Genomic DNA, 27,778 nt, shown 5'->3' with positions numbered 1-27,778 from the left:
AGGATCAGTGTGTATGAAGGGTGATAGTTAACAGATGGACCCAAGGAGCTCTCTACCCCTGGTCGACTTGCAAGGCCTCCAGGGACTGGCTTGCCAACAGCTGGACTTGATCACTGGCTTGCAAAGTGAGATCACGCATCTGGTCGAATAACAAGCAGGCTTTGCTCTCTGGCTGTTTGTAGAGGATTTTCACAGCAGTGGCTAGAAAGTGGGAGGCTACTATCTGGACCCTTGAGTTTTCCTGGAGAGGCACGGCACGGGAGATTCCACCCTGGGTGGTGTGCAGGACAATGATGGGCCTTCGGCAAGCGTCTGCTTTGCTGGTTCTGTTCCTTGCAGCTCTTCAGCTCCCACCACAGTGTGCCCAGGACCCGGCCATGGTGCACTATATCTACCAGCGCTTTCAAGTCTTGGAGGTAGGTGGCATCTGTGCGCCTGATCCAGGAAACATGCCTCCTGGAAGTCACGTTATCTTACCCCTGCTTCCCTGTCTACTGGGATGCACTTTCTCCACATAGCAAATGATAAATACATTGCCAACAGCACACTTGAAATTTTTTTTTATTATCTGGTGGTTCAGAGCACTGGCTCCGGAGCCCAGGCTGCAACACTCCCAAACCTTGAGAAGGACTTCACTCTGTGCTCTGAGCTGACAGCTTTTCTCATCTGTAAAATGAGGATGATAATAGAATTTACCTTCTACAGCTATTCTGAAGACTTAATAAATTAATGCATACTTAGAACATTGCCTGGTGTGGCAGTAAATGCTGCAAAATGTTGTTATTCAATAGTTCAGTTTTTAATTATGAAAATTAAACATTTTGGTCACCTTTTATTCATATTTTACTGTATCAGGATGATAGTAGATGTTAGCTTTTCCTTTTGTCTTTTTATGATAAAATATTAGGATGCTGTAAAAAGTTATGATATTGTATCAGGAGGCTACATCTTAGCTCCTTTGCTGAACTGCACTTGGGTTTAGATATGAGTAGATTTCAGGGGCACCTGAGTGGCTCAGTGGGTTGAGCGCTGACTTTGGATCAGGTCTTGATCTCATGGTTCATGAGTTCAAGCCCTGCATCGGGCTCTGTGCTGACAGCTCTGAGCCTGGAGCCTGCTTCAGATTCTGTCTGTCTCTCTCTCTCTCTCTCTCTCTCTCTCTCTCTCTCTCTCTGCCTTTCCCCCGCTCATGCTCTGTCTCTCCCCCCAACACCCCAAAAAAAGAAATGAGTAGATTTCAGCTGGTTAAAGAGAAAGTCTTGGGGTCCCTTTCTCCATTGGTTGCAACTGCCACTTCATTAAAATTTGTAAAACCCACCATTTTTGCAGCACAGCCAGGCTCCCAGGGACAAATGTAACCCTGTCCCCTAGTCTTTGTCATACCCCCTGGCATTGTCATTATTTCATTCTCAATTGCCTTGCTTTTGTACAAGCTAAAATTTGATAAATTCTTTATCTTCTTCCAAACACACTGTTTTTCCCAGACACTTTTATTTCCAATATTTATTTTCTATATCTTCTTGAAAATTTTTAAAGTCCAAATTAGTTGATCATCTAAAATAATTCCAAAGAGCAGGCTGAACGCATTTCCTAGCATTGTCCAGCCAACGCACTGAGGCCTGGGGGCAGGGAACACGATGTTCCCAGGCCGGTGGCCTCTTGCTGCTGCCTTACTTGCTCTCTCCTCAGATAGCTCCTCCCCCGGGTGCCTCCTGGAAAGTGCCAGAATTAGGCTCAACTGTGGTCCCTCTGCATTTAGCACCAGTTTGCGCTGGGATTAGCACCAGCCAGAATCCTGCAGGTTTCCCTCAATCCCTGAAAAGTTTATCTTCAGAAAAGTACAGACACTTTGTAGGCTGTGAACGTGGATTTTAAAAAGATAAGGATATGGTTCTTTAAAAAGATCTTCCCACCCCGGTCAAGACTTGGAGGGGAAGTCAAGTCCCAGTTGGCAGTCACTGTTGGCCAATGTGGACACTTAGAAAGTAATAACAAAAGTCACCCTGAGGGATTTGTGTCAGAGGGGTAAGAAATAAGAGGATAGGTTTAAGGAATTTCTCTCCTTCCCCCTCTCCCTTTCTTCTTCTCTCTTTTTCCACCTCTCCCTTTCTGTTTCCATTCAAAAGGAACAATCTTACGACTGCTGTTTGGAGCATAAATATTTACAACTATAATGGAAAGCATTTTGATAAACTGCCAAATGAGCTTTAAGTATACATCCTCTGTGACCCAGCCACGCCATTTCCATTCTTCATTCACTTTATTCTTTCTGTCAGTAAGTATTTATTAAGTACTATGTGCTGGGCCCTGTGCCAGGGGCTGGGGACGGAACTTTCTTCTGGAAATCTACCCTAAGATAGAACCCAGTACGTGAAGAAGTAAATACAAAGATTTTTTTCAGCATTGTTTGAGTGGCAAAAACTTGAAAAGTACATAAAAGTCCACCAAAAAGAATCTAATAGAATAAATAAGAGGATATCAGTTCAATGAAATTCTGCATCATTAAAATTATCATATAGATATTTCTAATTAGTATTGAAATAGGTTCACAGTATATCAGCAAGTGAAAATACATTACAAAATAGACATCACAGTAAAATTTTTAAATGTATATTTATATATGTATGACTAAATGCATGGGAAAACTTTTAAAAACTGATATACTAACATATCAGTGGAACTTTGAACTAAGGGATTGATGTGATTTTTATTTTCCCTTTTTATGATTATTTGTATTTTATTTTTTATTTTAAAAGTTTTTAAGTTTATTTATTTATTTTGAGAGAGAGAGAGCACAAGGGGGGAGGGACAGAGAGAGAGAAGGAGAAAGAGAATCCTAAGCAGGCTTCACACTATCAGTGTGGAGCCCAATGCAGGGCTCAAACTCATGACCTGTGCCAAAGTCGGACGCTTAACTGACTGAGCCATCCAGGCACCCCTGATTATTTGTATTTTAAAAATATTTTGGGGGTGCCTGGCTGGCTTAGTCAAATATCCGACTTTGGCTCAGGTCATGATCTCACAGTTCGTGGGTTCGAGCCCCATGTCGGGCTCTGTGCTGACAGCTCAGAGCCTGTAGCCTGCTTCCAATTCTGTCTCCATCTCTTTCTGCTCCTCCCATGCTCACTCTCTGTCTCTATCTCTCCCAATATAAAATAAAAATAAAAATAAAATAATATTTTTCTGTGAATGATAACTATTTCTATTACTTGGCCAATTAAGTAACTAGCAATAATTTGAGAATTTATTTTCTGACTGAAGCAAGGACTGGAAAAATGTACCCAAGCAACGAGGGCATACATTCAGGACTTCCAAGAGTTCTCAAAAAACATATCCGTTATGCTGGGAAGATGTCAGACCTCCACCAGTGAGTATAAGAGTGCGGTGGCAAACCTGGCCCTGAGAGTCGAGCGCGCCCAGCGCGAGATAGACTACCTGGAGTACCTGCGGGGAGCTGACGTGTGCCTGGAGTCCGAGGACAAGGCCCTGGCAGAAAAGCTCATCCAAGAGGCCGAAGAAGAGAAAAAGATCCGGACTCTGCTGAATGCAAGTAAGAGAACCATGTCTTTTACAGCCCCTGTAGGGACTCACACTCAGAGACACAGCCTCAGCACAGATAGGATCTGGACAAGTGTAAGAACCCAATGTGCAGTCTTGGGTGCAGGCTCTGGGAGGGAAACCTTAGCAGGGAATAGGTCTCTGAAGAAAAAGTCATTCTCAGGAAGCAGTTTTGCTTTCACAGAGAGTTCCTGAAGCCTTTATAGAAGTCAGGGCTTCAGTGTCAGAGGTCAGCCTAGGAAGCACATCTCTAGATAGACCGTGGTTTGGAAGAGGTGTGTGGTCCCAGGTCCTTCCAGGGAGGGTAGAAAGTTGGTGGATTTCCCCCAGCACCCTAAGAGTAGGCAGTGGTTGCTAATGTGCCAAGAAATAGTCTGACATTGTAAATGACATCGGTCAACCTTCAGGGTTGAAGACTGTGGTGAATCATTGTGTTGTCAGGGTGGTGATACCTGGAGGATTTGTCTTCCATCTTGGGATCACATTCGAATCCCTTGCAGGCCATTAAGGATAATGGTTAGGAGCTCAAATTATAATAACGAGTATCAAGCAAGAAAAACATAAACAAGAAAGAAAATTTCCGGTGCTTGAGTCCATTTTATTAAAACAATGAGGGAGACAAGTTGCCCAGCTCAGAGTCTGTATTCTGAGATGGTTTCCTTGCAAATAGAAAAACTTTATTTATATGTTAACTATGTCTGCCCCAAATGCAGGAAATTCCATCAGGGAAATAAAAAAGCTGAGTATCATCATTGTGTTAAAGATTGCACATATTTTCTCAGTGTAATCCTGGTAAGAACTTTCATGGCTTATCATAAGAAGGGTCTTATGAGGAGAAGTACTGGGTGTTATATGGAAACCAATTTGAAAATAAACTATTAAAAAAAATCATACAAAAAAAAAAAGGAAGGGTCTTCCTAAATGAGGTGACACTTGATCTGAGTTGAAACAAAGCATTAGAGAAGAATGAGCAAAAGCACATGAGGTGAGGGCACAACGTACTGAAGGTGTGAGAGTGTAGAACACTTCGGCATGTAGGTCTGCAGATATGTCTGAGTGGAACCTCAGTGGCAAAGGTGCGTTTGGGAAACAAGATTGAAGTGTTCAATGAAAGACCTTGATGCAAAGCTCAGGGGGTTGAACTTGATCAGAAAAACTATGGAGAACCATTAAACAATTTTCAGCAGGGACATGACATGAAGGAAGAGGCAAGACTAGAGAACGGAGACCAACAGGGGACTGGTCGAGCATTTGTGGCTACAAGGGGGGTGTCTGCAGTAGGTGTCACTGAGATAGAGAAGGGCACATGGATTTAGAGCCACCGAGAGCTGGAATCCACACAGCTCAGTGACTGATAATTAAAGGTGAAAAATGAGTGAGAACGATGTGTCCAGGACACTTCCCAAATTTTTGGCTTAGGTCATTGAGTGGTTGGTCTCAAATATGTTGAGATAAGAAACCCAGGAGGAGTTTTGGAGCACTTATTACTCTACTATTTGTTTTTTTGGAGTACTCATTATTCTAAAATCTTCTAATTCATTTATTTGCTCACTGCTTATTTTCTACCTCTGCATCTAGAATGTTAGCTCTGTACGATCCTGCACAATGCTGTGCCCAGTGCCTAGAGCAGAGTCTATGTTCAACACATATTTGTCAGTGAATAACTAAGTGAACAAATGAATGAATGGATGGAGAGATTGTCAGCACAGACAGAGGGGTTATGGGGTTTTGATAGAAAGGAGAACATCTTATCCCTGAGGCAGAAGACAGAGAGAAGGGTGCCTATATAATGAAGCAGTTGATCAAGTTGGTTGAATGAGTAAATGATTCATTTTGGTCTTGACATTGTCTTGAGATGAATCACCATCCAAGAGGGAACAACTGGAGATAAGCATGGGGTGAGGGAAGGAGGGAAAGAGTGAGTATGATCCAGGAGAGAATAAACAGAGGCTGCCCAAAAAGCTGATGAGGCAGATTGGGTACTAATGTGCCGGAGCTGTCATGCCAAGGGTCAGGCGCCCCAATCCTGAGCAGTGGTGCTAGATTAGATCCCAGGCTGCTCCTGGTCCCTGGACTTGCTAAGCCCCTCAGGCCTTGGGGCTGCCCCTTTCTTCTCCAGCTAGAGCCCAGCAGAGGTCCTGATTTTGAACTTGCTGCTCTTTGAACTCTTACCATCTGCCTCATCCCTCAGACACTGGAGGCCTGAAATATTCCCTCTCCCAGCTCCATGGTGAGTGAAAACCTTCAACTTTTCAGAGATTGCTTCTTCCATACCTGATGCCTCTGGAGCCCTCTTTTGATGATTCATTGGTTTAAGATTCAACACTTTTGACCCCCTCTGCTGGATGGGCCCTGTGCTGCACAGTAGGGATGAAGACGTGAGCAGAACATGGCTGCCCCCCAAGCTTCCTTTCTTACTGCTCCTCTTGCCTCTGGTCTTGCCTCCTATCAGCTGTCACACTGACCTCCCCACAATACAACATTAATTCTATTACTCCTCGGTGTAGAATTATCAACACCAAAATTTCCATTCAAATCTCTTGGCCTTTTGTACGGGGAAGGCCCTTTATGAAGTGACCCAAGTTCATTTCCAGCTGCTTCTGCTCTCACACTTTACCCACATGCAGTTGCAATTAAATATATATGTGTAGTTTTCCTAATTCTTCCTTTTTGACTCAAAAATGCTGTGAATTCTCTGTGAATCCCTTCTGCCAGCCATAGTGGCCTCTGGTAATCCGGGAACAGCTCATTAAATCCTCCAGTGGGGCGGGGGGGTGCCTGGGTGGCTCAGTTGGTTAAGCATCTGGCTTCGGCTCAGATCATGATCTCATGTTCACGGGTTCGAGCCCCGCATTGGGCTCTGTGCTGACAGCTCAGAGCTTAGAGCCTGCTTCTGATTCTGTGTCTCCCTCTCTCTCTGACCCTTCCTTGCTCACACTGTTTCTCTCTCTCTCAAAAAAGTAAATAAAACATTTTTAAAAATTAAAAAAAAATAAATCCTCCAAGGGAGCATTAATACTCTCAAGCACACATATCTGTGCATATTTACTCCTCAACCAAACCATGAACATACAGACATCTTCATGTCTATATTCACAGGGTCTAAATCAGCGTGGCCCAAGGAGGAGGCTGTATAAATTGTCAACAGAAGAGATACTGATGACAGAGTCCCCTCAGAGCTTAGTTTAGGGGAAGACAAACTATAAGCCATCACAACTGTGTGATTAATATTTGATGTATTATTTTCAGAGTTTCTCTGCTCAAGAATAGACTTTTCTGTGTTTTGTATTCTGTGCCTATCTCTTACTTTTCCTTTTTTTGCCATTTCTTTTCTCTTAAAAAAAATTTTTTTTAACATTCATTTATTTTTGAGAGACAGAGTGCCAGGTGGGGAGGGGCAGAGAGAGGAAGACACAGAATCTGAAGCAAGCTCCAGGCTCTGAGCTGTCAGTACAGGGCCCAGTGTGGGACTCAAACTCGGGAGCTGCGAGATCATGACCTGAGCAGAAGTTGGACGCTTAACTGACTAAGCCACTCAGGTACCCCTCTTTTTTGCCATTTCTGTTAGTAACTATATCTATCTTAGTTTTCTAATGCTGATTAAAAAAATTATTGCAGATTTACCAGCTTAAAACAAGATACATTTATTATCTCAGAGAATCTGTGGGTCAGGAGTTTAGGCTTTGCCTCCCTTTGTTCAAGGTCTCAGGAGGTCACGGTATTAGCTGGGCTACATTCTGATCCAGAGCTCAGGGTCCTCTTCCAAGCTCACTGAAGTTGTTGGTAGAATTTACTTTCTTACAGCTCTAAGACTGAGGCCCTTGGCTTCTAGGGGTTGCCCATTTACATCAGCAGTTCACAATGTTGCTTCTTCAAGGACAGAAGGAGAGTATCTTTCTTTAGAAAGTACCTAGTCCTCTTAAGAATTTGTATGTGAAATAAGTCAGGCCCACCCATAATAACCTTCTTTTGGGTTAGCTCAGAATCAACTGACTTGGGACCTTAATTATATCTGCAAAATCCCTCCATCTTTGTCTTGTTATGTGACCAAATGACAGGTGCTATCCTGTCATATTCACAGATGTCACACACGGCCAAGGAGAGAGGGTTACATAGGGCATGTCTACCAGGGGAGGAAATCTTGGAGGCCATTGTAGAACTCTACCTGCCTCATGATCCAGTCCGCTAGGCCTAGCTGGTGCCACCAATTACATGTACTGACTTTATTCCGACAAGGCTCCAATCTTCCTGTCTTCTAACCGAGACCAGAAGGGACTGAGCCAGCTACAGAGTTCCCACTAAAGTCCTTCAGAGTCAAGTCAGCACCCTTGTGTGGGCAAACACCTTCGGACTACAGGCCAGGGAGGGATGGTCACATCACAGAGTTTCATTCATACATACACACTGTCTTCTAAAGAGAGTTTCTTTTGGGGGGCACCTGGGTGGCTCAGTCTGTTAAGCATCTGACTGACTTCCGCTCAAGTCATGATCTCATGGTTTGTGAGTTCGAGCCCCACATCGGGTGAGCCCCACTTCTCTCTCTTTCTCTTTCTCCCCCTCTCTCTCGCCTACTACCACCACCCCCACTCTACCCCTCCTGGGATTCTACCCTGTGTCTCAGGAGACTTCCAGAAAATTCTGATATCTGTCTAAATGGTTTGCTTTTATTCCTGGAATATCTCTTGGTCAACTAGGGTCAGATACTGGGGAGGATAAATAAGATAGAATTGTTCTGTAACAAAGCCATTTCCTATAGGGCTGTTCTCAAGTCTTTAGGCTTTATTTAGAGACAGTACGCAAATGGTGTTCAGGTGAGGGCAGCAATCCCAGGGATGTTTTGGGGTTAGGTCAAATTCTTAAATCTTAACTCTGACACGCACATGTTCTTTCTCTCTACTTCACTCTCCATTCCATCTCTCTCTCTCTGTCTCTCTGTCTCTGTCTCTCTGTCTCTGTCTCTCTGTCTCTGTCTCTCTCTCTCTCTCACACACACACACACACACACACACACACACTTTAGAATGTAATGAGTGAACGTTGCTGTGCACAATCCAACTTACATTTAAAAGTCATTCCAAGTCTTTGGCACTCTGTTATTAGGAAAAAGCAATGTTGCATTGCACTTGGCAACTGAGGGCAAAGCACATTGCCTCAGACACCCAGACTGAAAACTTATCTAACAGCTCTTTGCAGATTCCGCAGGCAGCATTCTTGTGTGGATGAGAATATTAACCTCTTTTTAACTTGCAAATAGCTTGTGAAGAAAAATTCTAAAGGCAGTCAAAACAAGTCATTATAGCAGATTTTATTTTATTTCCTGTTTCAGCACAGCAACTTTTATTGCAAGACTGCCTGCAGGTGACCTCAAGTAACCACTCTCTTTCCTGAATTAAATAACTCCTATCTTTTGTTAGATTATGTTTCAAAAAGAAAATCTGCTACCGCACATTTAAATGCCTGTGGGATCCATCCAGGTATCATAAATGTGCCTGCCCCACATTCAAAGCCATTAAAAACAAAACAAAATACAGACAAAACAAAACAAAAAACCCTGGCAGCCAAATAAAACATCTCTGTGAGTCAGCTCCCGAGGTCCACTAGTTTGTGACAAGGGGCACAAAGCATTAGGAGAGATATAACTCTAATTTATGACAATGTATTTACCATAAAGGAGGGATTAAGAGCATACACACAAGTGTAAGCGCAGGACATAGAGAGTGTGTTTGTGTCTGTGTGCACACGCACATCGTTTACCCAGAAGTCGCTGCTTTAGGCGCCAGCAACACCAGAGATACATGTAACGCTTATCTCGGGCCGGCTCCTGCAGGGTTCCGTAGGTCACCGCGCTGGGTCCTGAAAGGCCTATATACACAGCACTTCTTTGCTTCTCCATCTGGAAGGCCAGCAGTCTCAGAAGATACCTCTAGTCCCATCACTCTGGATACGCATAGAAGGTCCCAAAGTTGTTTCAGCTGATGGCTTTCGGCTCCAGGTAGAGTGAGCACCCATTCACTCTCTCTGTAACTCATTCATTTGCTCACTCATTCAGCAAATGTCTAGTGAGTTCCAGGTCTCCATTAGCATGGTGCCAGGCATTAGAGATGGAACACTGAATAGGGTAACATCCTTGTCCTCAGGAAGCTGCAGCCAAGTGGGGAGACCATCTAAACAAACCCAGAGTAACAGCCAGAGTGATGACTGCTCTCACCAGAAGCACAGGAGGCCACTGCGTAACTTAGCAAGGTCAGGGTTGCTGTGGAGATGGGCGGGGAGGGACTGTGGAATTTGGAAAGTAACCCTCAAGCCGGGTTTTAATAATGGAAAGGAGCCATTTGAATGGAGAATAGAGTAGAGGCTGCTCTAAGCCAATGGAACAGCCTGCGGAAGCACAGAGGCCTAATGGTGCTTCTTGTTCAGGTCGCAGGTGGAGGAACAAGTCGCGGAAAGCAGATGAAAGAACAGGGCAGGAGCTCTGTGCTCAGCTGGTTCACCCTTTCAAGCTGTGGGGAATGACAATAATGTGACTCACGGTAGCTAATATTTACTTTGTGCTCATTAGGAACTGAATAATCTTTAAGAATTTACCTTATTGGGTTGTATCATCTAATTCTCACGGCACCCCTATGTAAACAAATTTTAGTTATCCTCCATTTTGTACAGGAGGAAATCAAGGCACAGAGAGGATGAGCAATCCTCTCAAGGTCTCACGGCCAGCTGGTGCCAGAGCTGGGATTCAGACCAAGCAGGCTGACTCCTACCCATTCTAACCCCTCCCACTGTGCTGTTGTGCTTAAGAGTGGTGAGCATGGGTGTGTCTGGGCTCAGATGGAAGTTGGGGAAGTTTGTTCTGGCCACTGTGCCGGAACAGACTGGCAGTGGGGGAGGATGGGTATGCACGGAGGAGACAGAGCCAGGCAGGCCATCTCTAAGCCTGTCATGGAGGCACTCAAGGTGGGAGCCCTCTGTTCTGAGACTGTGCCTATGCCCAGGAGGCCCGGCTGCTTGTGATCTCCTTGTGGAACACATATGAAGACCATGTCCCTCCGCTTGGTCACTGTTTGATGATGGTTTCTACTCACAAACAGATTGCTTTAAGTCATTCTTTTAAAATGTTTTAAAATGTTTTTATTTATTTTTGAGAGAGCGAAAGACAGTGTGAGCTGGGGAGGGTCAGAGAGAGAGGGAGACACAGTCTGAAGACAGGCTCCAGGCTCTGAGCTAGCTGTCAGCACAGAGCTCGATGCAGAGTTTGAACCCATGAACTGTGAGATCATGACCTGAGCTGAAGTCGGACACTTAACCGCCTGAGCCACCCAGGTGCCCCTAAGTCATTCTTTTAAACCCTGGCCAAGAAGGGTCCATTTTCCCCCCCTTGCTTCCTTGGCTTATAATTTAGTCTTTTCTTCATTTATTTTTTAATTTTTAAAAAATTTTGTTCTTTATTTACTTATTTTTACTTTTGAGAGAGAGGGAGGTGGGGAGGGGCACAGAGAGGGGGAGACAATCTCAAGCAGGCTCCTTGCTGTCAGGGCAGAGCTGGGTGCAGGACTTGAACTCACAAACTACCAGATCATGACTTCTGCTGAAATCAAGAGTCCAACACTTAACGCACTGAGCCACCCAGGTGTTTCCATTTACATTTAAAACTGAAACACTCCTCTCTGTCCCCCATGAGTTAGCAGAAGAGTTCCACACACACTTTTCCTATGGAAGAAATCTCAGAAGCATCTCTTTGGCCCTTATCAGTCACCGTAGCCAGTACATACTTCCTTCTGAACACCCCTCAAATTTATTCTTTTCATCTGCACTGTTCTCCCATCCTCTCTGATTGTTCCAGGAACATGCTAACCAAGCTTCCTGCTGCTTGTCTGTCCCCATTCCAGGGCTCTGTCCTATATTGCCACCAGGGTTATGTTGCTGGATTTACCGCTTCATTGCTTTATCAACTTTGATGGTAAGCACAACCTACCGAGTAAAGCAAGTTCTATAAAATATAAAATATAAGATAAAATAAAATAAATAAAATAAAATAAAATAAAAAATAATAAAGCCTTCTGGGGCACCTGGTTGGCTCAGTCGGTTAAGCGTATGACTTCAGTTCAGGTCATGATCTCATGGTTCATGGTTTCATGCCCCACATTGGGCTCTGTGCTGACAGCTCAGAGCCTGAAGCCTGCTTCGGATTCTGTATCTCCCCCTCTCTCTGTCCCTCCTCTGCTCATGTTCTGTCTCTCTCTGTCTCTCAAAAATAAATAAACATTGGGAAAAAAAAAAAAAGAAAGCCCTTTGCCACCTGACCCCAACCTAGCTTTCTTTAACTATTTTGTTATTCTCCATGAAAGTGACATCTGCTGATTAAATAAAAGCTATGAATATCATATATATTATATTTACTGTATTTACCTTTATTGTAAAAAGGTAGATAACATGCTGGCAGCTGAACACATGAACTTTAAATGTTTCTCAGCCTCATCTTTTGTCTCTACTGCCTGTCCCCATCCACCCAATGCTCTATGCGGTGTCTAATGTGCTAGTTTGAAAACATAAAATATGGTTCATGCGCCTCTGCATTATTCATGCTGTATTCTCCAAGTCCACCACAGTGCCTGGAACACAGTAGAAATCAGTATTTTCTGGTCTTGAGGAATAGTTTATTAGAAAGTGGAGGTAACCGTTTGCCAAAGATTGCATTAAGCCCCTTTGTCTGTTATGTTGCCCGAAGCCCACAACCGCTGTGCCAGGGAGATACCACATGACTTCTTTTTAGATTACAAAGCTGTGGCGCTGTTTCATGCAGCCCTGTCTTCCTCCCACGTTCCGGCTAGGAGCATGCTCCCCTGCCCCCAGACACACGAGATTCATCTCAGCCTCCATTTCTGCTCTCCATCCCCCCACCCCCACCCATGTCAATTCTCAGTTGCTGCAAGAATGCTGCATAACAAACCACTCCGTAACTTAGTGGGTTAAAGCAACAATCACTGATTATTTCTCAGGAGTCTACACGGGAGCAGGGCAGTTCTGTGGTCTGAGAGGCTCGGCTGTGCTTGGCTAGGTTCCCCGGTGGCACGTCGCCCAGGGGATGGCTGGTTGAGGATGGCCTCAGCTGGGATGGCTTGCATTTCCTCCACATGGTCCCTGATCTTTCAGGAGGCGAACCTGTGCTTGTTCCCATGGTGGAGGCAGGCCTCTGAGGAAGGAGGCACAAGCTCACTGAAGGTCTGGTCCCTTGTACTGAATTCTTTTGGCCAAAGCAAGTTCCAGGTCTGGCTCTAGAGTCCACAGTTCCACTAGAACCTCTGACAGCATCTGCTAAGGTTTCTGGTTCTGATTACAGACAGTAATCAAGATCAGTTTGTAAGTATGCAAGTTTCTATATGGAAGCAGTAAATTGGGCATTAGTGTGATTGATGGTTTTCAGGCTGCTGCAAAGTTCAATCAATTTCAGAAGAGCAAGTCCTAGACTTTGAGACAGAAAGGATGAGAACAGGATGAAGTGAGAGTTATCTCATGGGAAAAGGCTGTGGTACAATGTCAAAATGACTCTTGTTTTCCAACCAAGCAAATGAGAGAATGGCAGTACCACACTTAGAAACTGAGAACATTTCCATCCCTTTTCATTTGGTAAGAATGTTAACAGGAAGAAAATAAAGAAAAAAACACTATGCAAGAGAAACTCACAAGCACCAGCTCATTTCTTAAATGAAAAGTACATGAAAACAAAAAAGTTCATAATTATAACCTTGGAATGCTTAAATGTTGCAACAGTCAGATAATTGGTTCAAAATGGAGCTGTTTGACCAGAAATCCCTTAGAGACTGCCCACCTCCACACCACACTTTCCATGGGTGTTGACCAGCCTGGTCCTTCTAGGACAGCATTCTCTAACTTATAATTTCAGGAACGTTTTATGTTTCTAAAAACTTATTCAGGACCTTTTCTTTGTACGTTATATCTATTGACATGTACCATATTCGTAATTAAAATAGAAAAATTGTGATGTGTGTCAGATGCTATTTTAGGACAGGATACACAACAGTAAAAACGACAGATTAGACAAAGCCTTGCCCTTGTGTGGTTTACATTCTTCTGAGAGAAGACAAATGATACATATGTTAATGGGTACATTTAAAGCATGTCAGATAGAAGATAATAAATACAGAGGAAGAAAGTCATCTAAGGTGTGGAGGTGATGAGAAATGGCCAATTCCACAAGGAGGCATCTGCAGGAAGCTGGCTGTGTGGGATTCCAGCTGGAGGGACCCCTCGGTGGAAGCAGGTGCCACTGACACTCGCAGTCACGCATCTTCCAGGCTTCCGCGCACTCCTGTGAAGTTCTCAACTTGATGTGGAGCAACAGAGCCAGGCCGGCTAGCAGCCATGCATCAAGTCTGTCTTCTTCCTCACAAGCTGCTGTTAGTCACCAGTAAGGGGAAGCGGTCAGGCTACCACACTGGGCACCATGGAATACTGTGAGGTTAGTCTGGGAACCCAGGAAAACCTCTACTAGAGCTTTACCAAAGACTTCTGTGGGACTCCCCAAAACCAACTTATAGAACACCTTTTGTCTGCCAGGCCCTTTTAAAACCCTGGATTCACAGGCCTGCAAAGCCGAATCCTCCTATGGCTCACTGAGTGCCATTTCACACAAGCCAGCCTTCCCGCTTTCCTGCCCTCCATCTAGCCAGGCGCGCAGGAGGTGAACTAGCACCTGCTAATGTCTGCACATACTTCTTGCTATTCGCATCTAGCTGATTTCTAAGCTGCCATTCCATGAGATGGGATAGTAGTTTAAACACTGACTAAATACTGCATTTACTGACTCAAATTGATTCCTGAGTTTGTGGACAGTAAGCAACCAGAGATTAAATAGACAGGATATATGTAGTGAGTCCCAGGCACTACGCATATAAACCTAAATAAGACACGGCCCCTGTGTAAAGAGCTTGCTAGGAAACAGAGTAAGCAAGTCCAGGTCAGCACCAGAACTGCTCAGGGAGAGAGACCTGCACAGAGTGCTTGACACACATAAGGGGAGCCACTGGTGGCCCTGCAGGAGCCAGAGAATTTGGTTTTGAAGGACCAGTAGAAGTGAGTGAAGATAAATATGGAAAGCTAGGGAAAAATATGGGCAAAGTCTACGACTTGTAAGAGGTCATAGCAGGTTGGTGACCAGGGACCAGCCCAGTGTGGTGGGGAAGTGCCGAGAGGAGGTCAGATGAGAGACCCTGAGTGCCATGCGGAGATACCTGAAACTTATTCTGGCGGTAGAAACCACGAAACAGTCCTAATTTCTAGAACAAATTAAGTCGACGCTGACAATCTCCTTCTACTAGCTCAAAGCTTTTCTAATTAATCGCTCGTCTGAGAACTTCCATCTTTGTCATCCTGGAGCCTAACATTGTACTGGCACTTGAAAGATAATGACTAATGTTTATGAACATGAAGACAATCCAGATGGTTAAAAAAGGTGAAGTTTTCTAGCACAGAATTTCAAGAAGCAGTCAAAATACTCATGGTTTTATAGGAGTTCTCTTTTTTATTATTATTTTTATGTTTATTTTTGAGAGAGAGACAGAATGAGAGTGGGGGAGGGGCAGAGAGAGAGAGAGAGACACAGAATCCAAAGCAGGCTCCAGGCTCTGAGCACAGAGCCCACTGCGGGGCTCAAACCCACCAGAGGTGAGATCATGACCTTCGCTGAAGTTGAACACTAAACCCTCTGAGCCACTGGGTGCCTCTGGCCTTCTCTCTTTTTTTAATGAATCCATCTCTCTTTTTCCCAAGCAAACCAGAGTTCCCTTCTCTATTGCTCTCCTGTGCATTCCATCACTCCTAGCTTTGAGGGCTCCCTCCATCTACCCAGTCGCTAAGACCTGACACCTCTTTTCCTTAGGTTTTCTCAAATCCTTACTCATTTTTCCATGTCCATCAGTTTTTGGATATCTCTGATCCAGATTGTACCTACAGGCTCTCTACCTGTTTCCCTGTGCCCCCTCTCTCCGTCCCTACCTCCTGTCCAATCTCCATCAACTTCCAGACCCTGTTTCCTAAACATAACCAGAGGGGAGTTACATCACTCCCTATAGAGGGACAAGTCTCACCAGGTCTGGAAAATATTGCCATTAAATATGGGGGGGGGGAAGCCTTTTAAAAATTCAAATAAGTGATATTTGTTCTTGATATCACTATGAGGCCTTGGGCCATATTCTATCCTAATTGCTTGTCTCCAATTGTGCTTGAGGGAAAACCATAGATTTGCATTCTCTGATTTGCAGGTGGAACCTTCATTGTCATTGTCTTTGTTAAATAATTTGCATCTTTGTTGAGCTCAAAGGTTTTAAATTTATTTCCTTCCTCAGTCTTTTTCTCCTGTTAATTATCTCTCTTTCAAGAGAAGGACTGCAGGGACTTCTAATGTACCCTTTTACTCAAATACTAGAAGTATATTTTCTCCAAATTCCAAAAAGAAGAGGAATTTATAAAAATCGTAGACTACCTACCCTGAAGAAACTCTAGACAACATCCAGCCTGAACTCCTCATTTTAAGATTAGGACAGTTAAGGGCGGATTGACCAAGAGACTTTTAGGGAGACACATAGAGAACCAGAGATGGAGTTCAGAGCATTCAGGTCTCTGACTCCCCATGCTGGGTTCCCTCCACCAAGGAGGGATGGGAGGAGGACAAGGGGCATTTGTGTGTGTCTGCACTACCACAACAGTCTCTGTCTAACCAAAACCATCATTAATACTCTCTTGTTTGCTCTTTCTCTAAGGATTCTGCAGGAGAAAGGAGGAATAGAAGGAGAAAGAAGAATGGTTGTATTAGTTTCTGCTGTATATTAAATGAACATTTTCTCACTCAGGAGGCATTGCATGTGCCTTGTTCTCAGCCAGTCCCCTTCTGCAGCAGGGCTGCAAGCCTGCTGACTCTCCTCCTGGAGTGCCAGGCTGTCCCTGGCGCTGGCTGTAGGGTTCCTGGTTGGTCCTGCCTCCAGGTTCACATAGAGCTGGGAGGCCCATTGCCATGTGACTTTCTAAGTAACTTATCCAAGCCTTTTCTCATTTTGAAAATGGAGATTGAGATATTTCCCACTTAGGCTTAATGTAAGAACTAGACAAGTTGATGTAAATGAAGTATCACCATACCAGGCACATTATGTGTATTTGTACATATTTATTAACTAATTTGTCAAGGCTTTGTGCTTGTTCTCCAATTGGAAACAGTTTCTGAGCTTCTCTAGTGGCCCACGGGCCCCTCCTCTTCCCCATTAATGACATCTATGAGCACTTGCAAACTTAAACCCCCATTCATTCATTCATTCACTCATCCTCTGTGATCACCAGAGAGTGTGAGAAGAGCAGAGCATCCACAGGAGACAGACTCCACTCTGGAAGCCGAGAAATGGTATACTGGGTCTGGCAGAGATGAGGCCCTGGTAAGCAGGGCAGCCCCCTCCTCCCCTTCCCAGCCACAGCCTGGAGGCGCACCCCCCACCAGGGCTCAGCCTGGTGGGGGGCCTTCCATTAGCTGTCCTGCAGCCCCAATGCCGCTAGCCCAGGCTTCTCTGCCTTCCCCAGGGGCTGGCTTCCTATACATGAATTCCCCCTTATCTGTGGCTTTGCCTTCCACAGTTTCAGTGACCACTGTCAACTGCGGTCTAGGGATGTCAGAAGGTCAGTAGTAGCCTAACACTGCGTCCCAGTGTCTAAGTCATTCACCTCACTTTATCTCATCGTGTGGGCATTATATCATCACACACCATCCTAAGAAGTATGAGTACAGTACAGCAAGATACTTTTGAGAGAGACAGAGAGACCACATGCACATAATTTTTATAACAGTGTATTGTTATAATTGTTCATTATATTATTAGTTATTGTTGTTAATCTCTACTGTGCCTAATTTATAAATAAAACATTACCACAGGTAACCATGTATAACATATAGGAAAAAACATAGTATGTGTATTTATATATATACGGACATCCACTGGGTTCTTCGAACGTACCCCTCACAGACAAGGGGTGATGACCGTAACCAGGCTAAAGTGGACCCAGAGGCCACAGGGAGGCAATCCTTCAGGCTGGCAAAGCATGTCAACAGGGAGACATGGTGGCAACTGACGGCCAAGAGACTTCTATAGCTTATCCCAAAATCTGTCCCTGAACACGATGGGGACCAGGCAAGGCCTCTGGGCATTTGGGAGCAGCCAGTGACAACCTGACCATGGGAAGGACTGACCTGCTGAGGCTTTGCTCTTGCCGACTAGCGTTGCTTCCCACACCCATTCCTGCCATATGTTCCTTGACAAGAACCTTGTGTCAGATTTCTAAATGAAATAATGGATTTGAAAGTATCTTAAAAGCTTTAAAGTACTTTACAAAGTATTATTTACTTAAGACAGGCCTGTGGTCAGAACTCCAGATGCTTGGCACAATGTAGGCCCTAGAAAAACATCTGTTTGAATGAAGCTATTTCCCTCATTAATGCAATAGTTATTTATTGAACTCACAAAGCACTGTGTTAGGCAGTAGGGGTATGAAAGTAAACATGAAGACAAAGGCCCTACTTTGGTGGAGCTTATAGTCTAGTGGGGGAGAAGGACAATAAATAAATAAATAAATAAGATGACATAATTACAGAATATGACAAGTGATCTCAAGGAAATAAGAAAGATGTTGTAGTTTAAATTTAGATGCAGGAAGCCCCTTAGGGAGATGATATTGAAGCTAAGACTTGAAGGATGAGAGGAGCAGACTGTGGGAAGATCAAGGAAAAGAATACCCAACGCAGGAAGAATCACAAGTACAAGAGCCATGAGACAGAGACAAATCTGACATGCTCCTGGAATAGAAAGAAAGCCAATTTCATCACAAAACAGCGAGCAAGGAGGCAGGGAGGGGAGGATAAAGTCCCCCAGGCAGGCAGTTGCATGTAATATAAGTACTTTAGTACAGAGTAAGAGGTTAGGATTTTATTTCAAGAATGATAGGAGAATGGGTTTAGCAGGTAAGGCACATAACTTATATTTTTAAAAAGATTACTTCTACTGCTTTGTGGAGAGCATATCATAGAGCATATCATATCATGGACAGCATTTACTTTTACCAAGGAAAATCATAGAGAAAATTAGAGACCACTGTCATGGTCTAGGCAAGAGGGAAGAATTCAGGGAGTACAGGGATGAATGGTGGGAAGAGGAGGAAAGAAATAAATTTGAGCATTTAAAAAAACTTTTTTAATATTTATTTATTTTTGAGAGACAAAGACAAAGCTTGAGCAGGGGAGGGGCAGAAAAAGAGGGAGACATAGAATCTGAAGCAGGCTCCAGGCTCTGAGCTGTCAGCACAGAGCCTGATGTGGGGCTCAGACTCATGAACCGTGAGATTACAACCTGAGCTGAAGGAGATGCTCAATTTACTGAGCCACCCAGGCGCCCCTTGAGCATTTTAATTTAAGTACATAATTTAAAGGTTAGTTTTACTATCAGAACTTGTTGCTGGTGGGGAGATGGAGAGAAAGGAGTTAAGAATGAATTCTAGGGGCATCTGGGTGGCTTGGTGGCTCGGGTTAAGCTTCTGACTCTTGATATCGGCTCAGGTCATGATCTCACAGTTGTGAGATGGAGCCTCATATCAGACTCTGAGCCACACATGGAAGATTCTCCATGCTGAGCACAAGAATCTTCTTAGCATTCTCTTTCCTTCTCCTTCTGACCATTCTCCTCCTCAAAAGAGGAAGAAGAAGAAGAAGAAGAAGAAGAAGAAGAAGACGACGACAAATGACTTCTAGATAATAAACTTTGTTAATGGTTTTTGCTTAAAATGGGAAGAGTAGAGAGAAAAAGAGTTTGTGATATAAAAGCAAGAGTTTCTATGTTGAACAGGTTAACTTTGAAGATATCCAAGTAGGGCTACTGAGCAGGCAGTTGGATAAGTGAGTTTGGGACTAAGTAGACATCCAGATAGGCTGTCATTCCAGGGACAACTTCAGAATTCATCATTAATTAGAATTTATATGGTATGCAGAGCCATGAGATAGAATGAGGTGGTTCAGGGACACCTGGGTGGCTTAGTTGGTTAAGCGTCCAACTTTGGCTCAGGTCATGATCTCATGGTTTGTGGGTCCAGGCCCCATGTCGGCCTCTGTGCTGACAGCTCAGAGCCTGGAGTCTGCTTTGGATTTTGTGTCTCCCCTTCTCTCTCTGCCCCTCCCCCATTCATGCTCTGTTTCTCTCTGTCTCAATAATAAACAAACATTTAAAAAAAAGAATGAGGTGGTTCAGAAAGTGATTATAGACAGAGAAGGGGTGTGAGGACAAAGCACTTATGGGTGGGAGAGGAAAAGGAACCAACAATGAATGAAAAAAAAAATCCAGAAAGATGGGAAGACAAAAAGAGGAGGAGTGTTCCTGAATCCATCCAAAAAGTTTCAAGGGGAGGTAGTGATCAAGTAATCAAATTTTGCTGAGAAGTTGATTAAGATGAAAACTGAGAATTGACCCTTGGATTTGGCAACATGGAAGTCGTTGGTGACCTTGACAAGAACTGATTCTGTGGTGTGGGCAGGAAGTTTAGATCAGTGGGAGCCTAAAGCCTGATTAGAATGGCTTAGGGCATAATTGGAGGTGAGGAAGCTCCACCTTCAAGTTTTATTATAAAGTGGAGGAGAGAAGTGGGGCATGCTAGAAAGCGAAATAAGAGGCAAGATCTTCCTATGAAGGTAAGGAGAGTATGATGGAGGCTTGAGGAGGGAAGAAAAGGTATAATAGTGGATAATGACTTGATTAAGGAACGGTAGTAGGATTGTTAGTCAAACAGCTGGCACTAACAAGGAGTTTGCTGAAATGTGTGCTTACCTAAGAACCTCTGGGACTTCTCTCGGTGTACACCTCTCTTCCTTGTGTCTAGTTTCTCTCCCTTCGTCCTGTTTCTGTACTCTAACCCTAGGTAGTCCCCAGTTGGCCTGGAGAACCCAAACATTTATTAAGAAGAAAATGACAACACATCAGCCCATCTAGCCTCTTAGAACAAACCCTTTGCAAAGACTTGAGGGAAACCCCCAGAGAGCTCCGTAGTCCCAGAGAGACTGTTACACACCTGTAATTCCACCTCCACATGCTCCAGCAGTCAAGGAGAGAGGCCCATACTACTCCATCCTCTTATTAAGACCATTCTGTCCTTCCCATGATACAGACCTCGGCAGGGTTTGAGGGATACCCTCGGGACTCCTCATGCTTCCAGTAAGCCACCACTCCCTATCTTTGTAACTCTGGACACTGTCTAATGGTGCAATCCCAACAAGTTCATCATTAGAGCTGATGACTCAGTCCTAATGGATCCTGAAATTACCAGTGGAACTAATTTCATCTTGGCCCATATCCCTCTTTAGCTTGGACACCAGGAGAATTCCAAGACACGCAGGCCATCTGGAAGATAGAATATTTAAGGGCCGAAATGGCTCACACCACTTCTGTTCACATTCCTTTGGAAAGAACACAGGTCAGTGGGTGCAGCCTAACTATAAAGAAAGCTGAGAATATAGAAGTAGGGAAGAGGAAAATGAAATGGCATTTTGGTGAACACAGACACTGTCACTGCCATAAGCAGAGAAGAAGCAAGTAGGAGGCACACACAGAGATTGTAGTGACACAAAGATCAAGGACAAAGAAATCTTCAAGAAGGAGGAATTGTTCAATACCGTCATGCTATGGGAAGATCAACTAAGATATGAACATAAAGGTCTGAGTTTTTGGTTTGGAGGTCCCCAGTGACATTATGAAAGGTGGTTTCTGTGGAGTTATTGTGAAGTGAAAGACAGGAGGTGAGGAAGTGGATTTCTTCCAGACTGTTCTGGAAGAGAAACTACATAAAATGATAGAGTGAAGTAACTAGAAAATGTTACCTAATTGAGGGAGAATTGTTTTTTAATATAAGCAAAGAGATTTTAAGCAAGGAACTAGCCCTGAAAGAGAAATTAAAGATAACAGAAAGAAGGCAATTCATTGAGGGAGTCAAGAAGAATCCAGGAAAGAGTGAGATCAGAGCACAAGTGAAAGAATTAGTCTTGGACAGGAGGAATGACATGGCCCCTTCTAAGATGTGTGGGAGGGTAGAAAGGGTAGGAACAACTTTAGAGAAATTATAAGTGAAGGATAGGAGGTGGAGGCACTTCATATCTGGTGGTATTTATTTTTTCAAAGGAGTTAATCTACTGTTAGTGAAGAGACTGACAGAGTAGAGTGTGAATGTCTGGGGGTGGGATTTAAGATACGTGCTATGTGGAAGACAGGGGACTAACCATGGAGAGAGCAGTACATAACTAGTATTCAGCTGAGGATGGAGATGCCTGAGGTATAGGGACACCTCTGCGAGATCTTCTCCACCACACACAACTCCCTGGGACAGAGCCAGAGGTTTGAATTCATTCAGGGCCAGGGATTTTTGTAGAGTAAATATTGTGGAATAACTAGGGGTTGGTGAGAAAGGGTGCTGGCGAGAGAGATATTACAGTGGTCCGGGTTGGACAGGAAAGGAAGCTGATAGCCTGGGAGAAAGCAAAGGTCAAGGGACTGCAGGGCCCAGGGAAATAAATGGAAGAGCAAAGGAGGTAAGAACAAGGAAGTGAGAAATGGAAAGGTAAAGTATTGCTGCAGAGGGTAGGATAGTAGAGTTTTACATTTCTAATAGGGAATAGTTCCAGGGGACTATATGGAAGGGTCCAGAGTACCGGCAGGGAGGGGTTGCTAAAGTAGGTTGAAAGCAAGGTGCTGTGGAGCTAAAGAGGCTGGACGTGTGCACAGGCTTTTAATGCAAATGGGCAGTGTCCTGGGGAGCTCTCAGGGCTTTAGACCAGGAGGAGTTGATAGCATGAAATATAAAGAAGGAAGGATTTTGTAAAAGTTTATTTATTTGGGTAGGGGGGAGTGTTGCAGGGAAGGCCCCAAGCAGGCTCTGTGCTTGATCCCACAAACTATAAGATCCTGACTTGAATCAAAATTAAGAGTCCAATGTTTAACTGACTGAGTCACCCAGGCATCCCAGGAAGAGAGGGTTTTTGCATGAAGGAAGGTAGAAGAGGTAGAAAAATGTAAACCCCCCCCCTTTTTTTTTTTACTTCATCTTCCTCTACCTACTTTAAACCCTTATGATCCTGTTTGGGTTACAGAAATCCTCTCCTAATTGGTCTCCCTGATTTGGGTTTCTCTCCCATGTATCCATCATACACACACTGCCTGTTTAAGTAATCTTGACTATGATTCACTCTTGCTCAAAAACTTCAGTAGCTCCTTACCTGCCTATAGAATAAAATCTGTATTCCTTAGCCCTACTCTCAAGAATCCAGGCACAGAGCTGATTTCTCTTTTTTTGTTGTTTGTTTTTGTTTTCTTTTTTAGTTTATTCTTGAGAGAAAGAGAGAGAGAAAAGCAGGGGAGGGGCAAAAAGAGAGGGAGACACAATCTGAAGCAGGCCTCAGGCTCCGAGCTGTCAACACAGAGCCTGATGTGAGGCTCGAACCCACGAACCATGAGATCGTCATCTGAGCCGAAGTCATATGCTTAACCGACTGAGCCCCCCAGGAGCCCCACAGAGCTGGTTTCAATCTATTTTGTTTTATGCATCTAGTTTGGGGCAACAGCAAGTATTTAGTTTATACTGGTTTAAACTCTGCCCTACTTTCGTAACACTAATAGTGAAGGACTTTCCTAAAAGTGGTTTTGTTAACTGTGAAGAATATTATTCCCAACCATCTCTGAATGGCATCCTTCAAGGGTCAATTCCAATGCAGATTATCCCCTTCCTTAAATGATAGCACCATTCTCTGTCCTTTTGTAAAAAATTCACTTTAAGCTTCGTATTGTAGTTAGTCTGGTACCTATTAAGCAAGAGCCATTCTCGATTTATCACTGCACCTCAGCCGACTGCACCGCACATCACCTAACTCAGTATCTTGCCTTTTGTAGGTATCCATTGTCTGCTGACTGACCACATGCATGCATTTGTGAAAAAATAAATGGATGGATGAATAGAGTTCTTACAATGTTCTAGTAGTATTAAGGGCCAGAATTCTTTACTAGAAGGTGATCTCTTCAAGGTTTAGGATTGATATTATATTTTTTTTATCCTCAATACTTTCTTAGCACGGGTCTGGGAGAATTGTAAGCTAAGTACACAGTGGATCCCCAGTAAGATCTTTGCAAATGGAATTGAATTAAGTGGCTTCACACCTAAGTGATTCTCACTGCGTCATCCCCAAGAAAGTGAACAGGGTGTCTGACCCAGCAAATAGCTGTTTATATCCTGACTTGAATAAAATGTTGACTCTTATAATTGGGCAGCAACTCTCTTAACAGAGACCCATTTATTCATTTAATTCTTTGATTCTTTGAACCATGCCATAAATTGTGATTGATCTGTGTGTGATAAGTTTATTCTAGACACTGAAGGGGAAAAAAAGCAATCAGTGAGAACAGACACATGAAAAGATGCTCAACGTCACTAATCATCAGGGAAACGCAAATCAAACCCACAAAGAGCTACCACCTTACATCAGTCAGAATGGCTAGTATCAAAGAGATAAGAAATAACAAGTGTTGGCAAGGATGTGGAGTCAAAAGGAACCCTCGTGTGCTATTAGTGGGAATGTAAATCATTGTAGCCACTGTGGAAAACAGTAGGGAGGTTCCTCAAAATAGAGATACCATATAATCCAGTAATTCCACTACTGAGTTTTTACCCCAAAATACCAAAAACACTAACTTTGAAAAGGTATGTGCATCCCTGTGTTTCTTGCATCATTATTTACAATTCCCAAAACAGAAGCACTTAAGTGCCCACCAGTAGAGGAGTGGATAAAGGTGATATGGTATATATGTACAATGAAATATTACTCCGGGCGCCTGGGAGGCTCAGTCGGTTAAGCATTCGACTTCGGCTCAGGTCATAATCTCACGGGCTGTGAGTTTGAGCCCCACATTGGGCTCTGTGCTGACAGCTCAGAGCCTGGAGCCTCCTTCAGATTCTGCGTCTCCACCACTCTCTGCCCCTCCCCTGCTTGTGCTCTGTCTCTCTGTCTCTCAATAATAAATAAAAACATCAAAAAATTTCTTTAAATAAAGAAATATTACTCTGCCATAAGGAAGAAGGTAATCTTGCCATTTTTGACAACATGGATGGACCTAGAGGATTTATGCTAAGTAAAATAAATAAGAGAAAAACAAATACCATATGATTTCATTTATATATGAAATCTTAAAAAAAAAACAGCAGAAACAGACTCATAAATACAGAGAACACACTAGTAGTTGGGCAGGGGGGAGGGCAAAATGGGTGAAGGGGAGTGGGAGGTACAGCATCCAGTTAAGAAATTAATGCCATGAGGATAAAAGGTATAGCATAGGAATATAGTCAATGGTATTGTCATAGCATTGTAGGGTGACAGACGGTGGCCACACTGGCTGTAAGCAAGCATAACATGTAGACAAGTTGAATCACTATGTTGTACACATGAAACTAATGTAACCTTGTGTATAAACTATGCAATAGTAAGCAGGGAAAAAAAGGAATCTGTGAGAAAAGCAGACATCTCATGTTTACAAAGTCCCTCTCCTTTTTCTCCTGTTTGGTCAGGCTGTGACAACATGTTGACGAGCATAAAGTCTCTGAAAATAGTGAAGAAGACAATGGACACACACGGCTCTTGGATGAAAGATGCTGCCGGCAATTCCCAAAAGGTTTATTTCCTAGTTGGATCCAGAAACAAAACTCTGTGGGAATTTGCAAACATGCGGGCATTCATGGAGGATAGCACCAAGCCAGCCCCGCGGAAGTTCATCCTAACACATTCCTGGCAGGGAACAGGCCACGTGATCCACAAAGGTTTTCTGTTTTTTCACAACCAAGGGACTCTCAACGAGATAATCAAATATAATCTGCAGAAGAGGACTGTGGAAGATCGGATGCTGCTCCCGGGAGGGGCAGGCCGAGCGCTGGTCTACCAGCACTCCCCGTCCACATACATTGACCTTGCTGTGGATGAGCATGGGCTGTGGGCCATCCACTCAGGGCCGGGCATCTACGGCCATTTGGTTCTCACAAAAATTGAACCTGGCACGCTGGGAGTGGAACACTCCTGGGACACCCCATGCAGCAGCCAGGATGCTGAAGCCGCATTCCTTTTGTGTGGGGTTCTCTATGTGGTCTACAGTTCTGGTGGCCACGGCCCCCATCGTGTCACCTGTGTCTATGATCCACTGGGCACGGTCGGGGAGGAGGGTCTGCCCAATCTGTTCTTCCCCAGGCGGCCGAGAAGTCATTCCATGATCCATTACAACCCCAGAGATAAGCAGCTCTATGCCTGGAATGATGGAAACCAGATCATTTACAAACTCCAGACAAAGAGAAAGCAACCTCGGGAGTGATGCGTTACACAAGGAGGGAAAGCACTGTGTCTGTGGACGCTGCTCTCCAGGACATTGAGGCCACAGCCCTTTTACAATATCGTATCCGTCTGATCACAGACAAGCATAGGGTGTTAAGCGGGCTTGCATATGAATCCTTCCCCGGATGTTACGGCCTGAGGCATCTTCCGAGACCTTAGATGAGAGTCTGTCATTCACACATTCTCCACTTCCATCACCCATCCAAACTCCTGGCTCTCAAGGCCTTCCACATTTTGATCCAACATACATCCATCCTTTTCTTTACTCCCCTCAGCCAGCAATTAGAAATGAAGGCCACCTCCTAGTACTCTTGGCCTCCTGGCCTTTCTTGTAGCTCTTTCCTCTTTCATAAATGCCTGTCGATATTCTCCCATTTATCACTGCCCCACTAAAGTACAATCTCTTCCTGATGTTGAATCTCCATTCCCCCTAGCTCTGCCCCTCCACTAAGCTGAGTAGCTACAACAGTGAAGCAAAACCATTCACATGCGCATACCACTTGCCAGTTACAGTGTTTGCACCTACGGACATTGATTAATTGCCACCCCATGTCTTCTGAGACATGCAGAAGTCTTTATAATTGCCAGTTTAGAGATAAGAAAAGTTGAGATGAGTCAAAGTAACACAGCCACAAAATGAAAATAGGGCTAGGATATACTGCAAATCCCATAGTCCGTCCATTGCCCAAGGAAGCATCAAATATGTATGTTTGTTCATCCGATCTTTTGTAGCTATACATTCATCATTTTGTCCTAAAAATAATGGTCTGCCCCCCTTTGGCTATTTTTCATGTCTGCACAAGACCTTCCTCTAAGCCCTTCAAAAGCTACTTCCTCCAGAAAACCAGCCTAAGGGTGAGGATCCCACCTGTAGCCTCATCTTGTTTTACCTTCCCCAGAGTCTCTTTTCTTGCTAGAAACACAATAAAACTGACACAGAGCAAATAACCCTCATCAGGTTATATTTGCCTCCGTGCCCTCAGCAGCCAAGCTCTCAGGAAGTGCTGTCTGTTCTGGATTCCCTGTGAAGCTCCCCAGCACACCGAGGCCCTTGGTGAAGATTCTGGAATCTGGATGGAAGCCAAGTAGCAGGCAAATGGCTCCCTGTCACAGCAGGCATGCCAAGTGGCACAGGTGACAGAGGGCAGCTGTGCCTGTCCAGAGGGGCTTCTTCAAATCTTTCCCACGCATTTGTCCAATTCAGCCTAGTGTGGGTCACACGCACAGGCTGTGGTGCCGGTCTGTGTCATGTGCTGAGGCCTCTGTCTTCCCAGGTTGGTCACATGAGAGGGTTGGCTTTGTGTGCCTGCAGCTGTTTGGCCAACTCTGCCAAGCTCAGGGCGGGACCCTAGGCAATGAAGAGACGTTTTGCCCCCATAGCATTTGAGTAGATCTCTGGCAGAATGGAATTACTCACCCCATGCACACAGCACAATTCTCCACAGTTCTAATAGATACAGAGCCCCTGTCTGGTGTGGAATGAGGCAGGTATGAATAAATAAACATGGCGATGTTCCCCACTCCATGGGTTTGTGGATATTACCTACTCCAAGCTAAAAAGACATTACCTATTTCATGCGGATAAGGAACGGGGACTGCCGTGGGAGGAGGGGAAAGTGGGATTATCAGTGAGTGGAGTTATGTGCCTTTCATCTGTGAGGAGGAGGGTTGCCTTTCATCTGTGATATACTTTGATTTGACAATTCTGTAGTGTGCACCTGCCACTAGCAACACACCCAAGTTCTTTAAATTCCTACAGCTAGAATCACTCTTTTAGGT

The 27,778-nt window shown here is 44.2% G+C and overlaps 1 protein-coding gene across 2 annotated transcripts; it reads left to right on the top strand.

Annotated features, from left to right (window-relative positions):
- OLFML1 (olfactomedin like 1) lies at positions 1-27,520 on the top strand. Of its 2 annotated transcripts, none has more exons than XM_029956880.1 (3): positions 1-416; positions 3,262-3,550; positions 25,189-27,520. In XM_029956880.1, exons 1-3 carry the CDS (start codon positions 291-293, stop codon positions 25,977-25,979), a joined length of 1,206 nt encoding a protein of 401 aa, XP_029812740.1. In that variant the 5' UTR covers positions 1-290; the 3' UTR covers positions 25,980-27,520. The 2 variants fall into 2 exon arrangements, with proteins under 2 accessions (XP_029812740.1, XP_029812741.1); XM_029956881.1 differs by lacking the exon at positions 1-416 and adding an exon at positions 2,209-2,275.
- The last annotated feature ends 258 nt before the right edge of the window (positions 27,521-27,778 follow it).

This window comes from Suricata suricatta, chromosome 11 (assembly GCF_006229205.1).
Source record: "Suricata suricatta isolate VVHF042 chromosome 11, meerkat_22Aug2017_6uvM2_HiC, whole genome shotgun sequence".
NCBI classification, from domain to species: domain Eukaryota; kingdom Metazoa; phylum Chordata; class Mammalia; order Carnivora; family Herpestidae; genus Suricata; species Suricata suricatta.
This window is presented reverse-complemented; position numbering and strand designations above follow the sequence as displayed.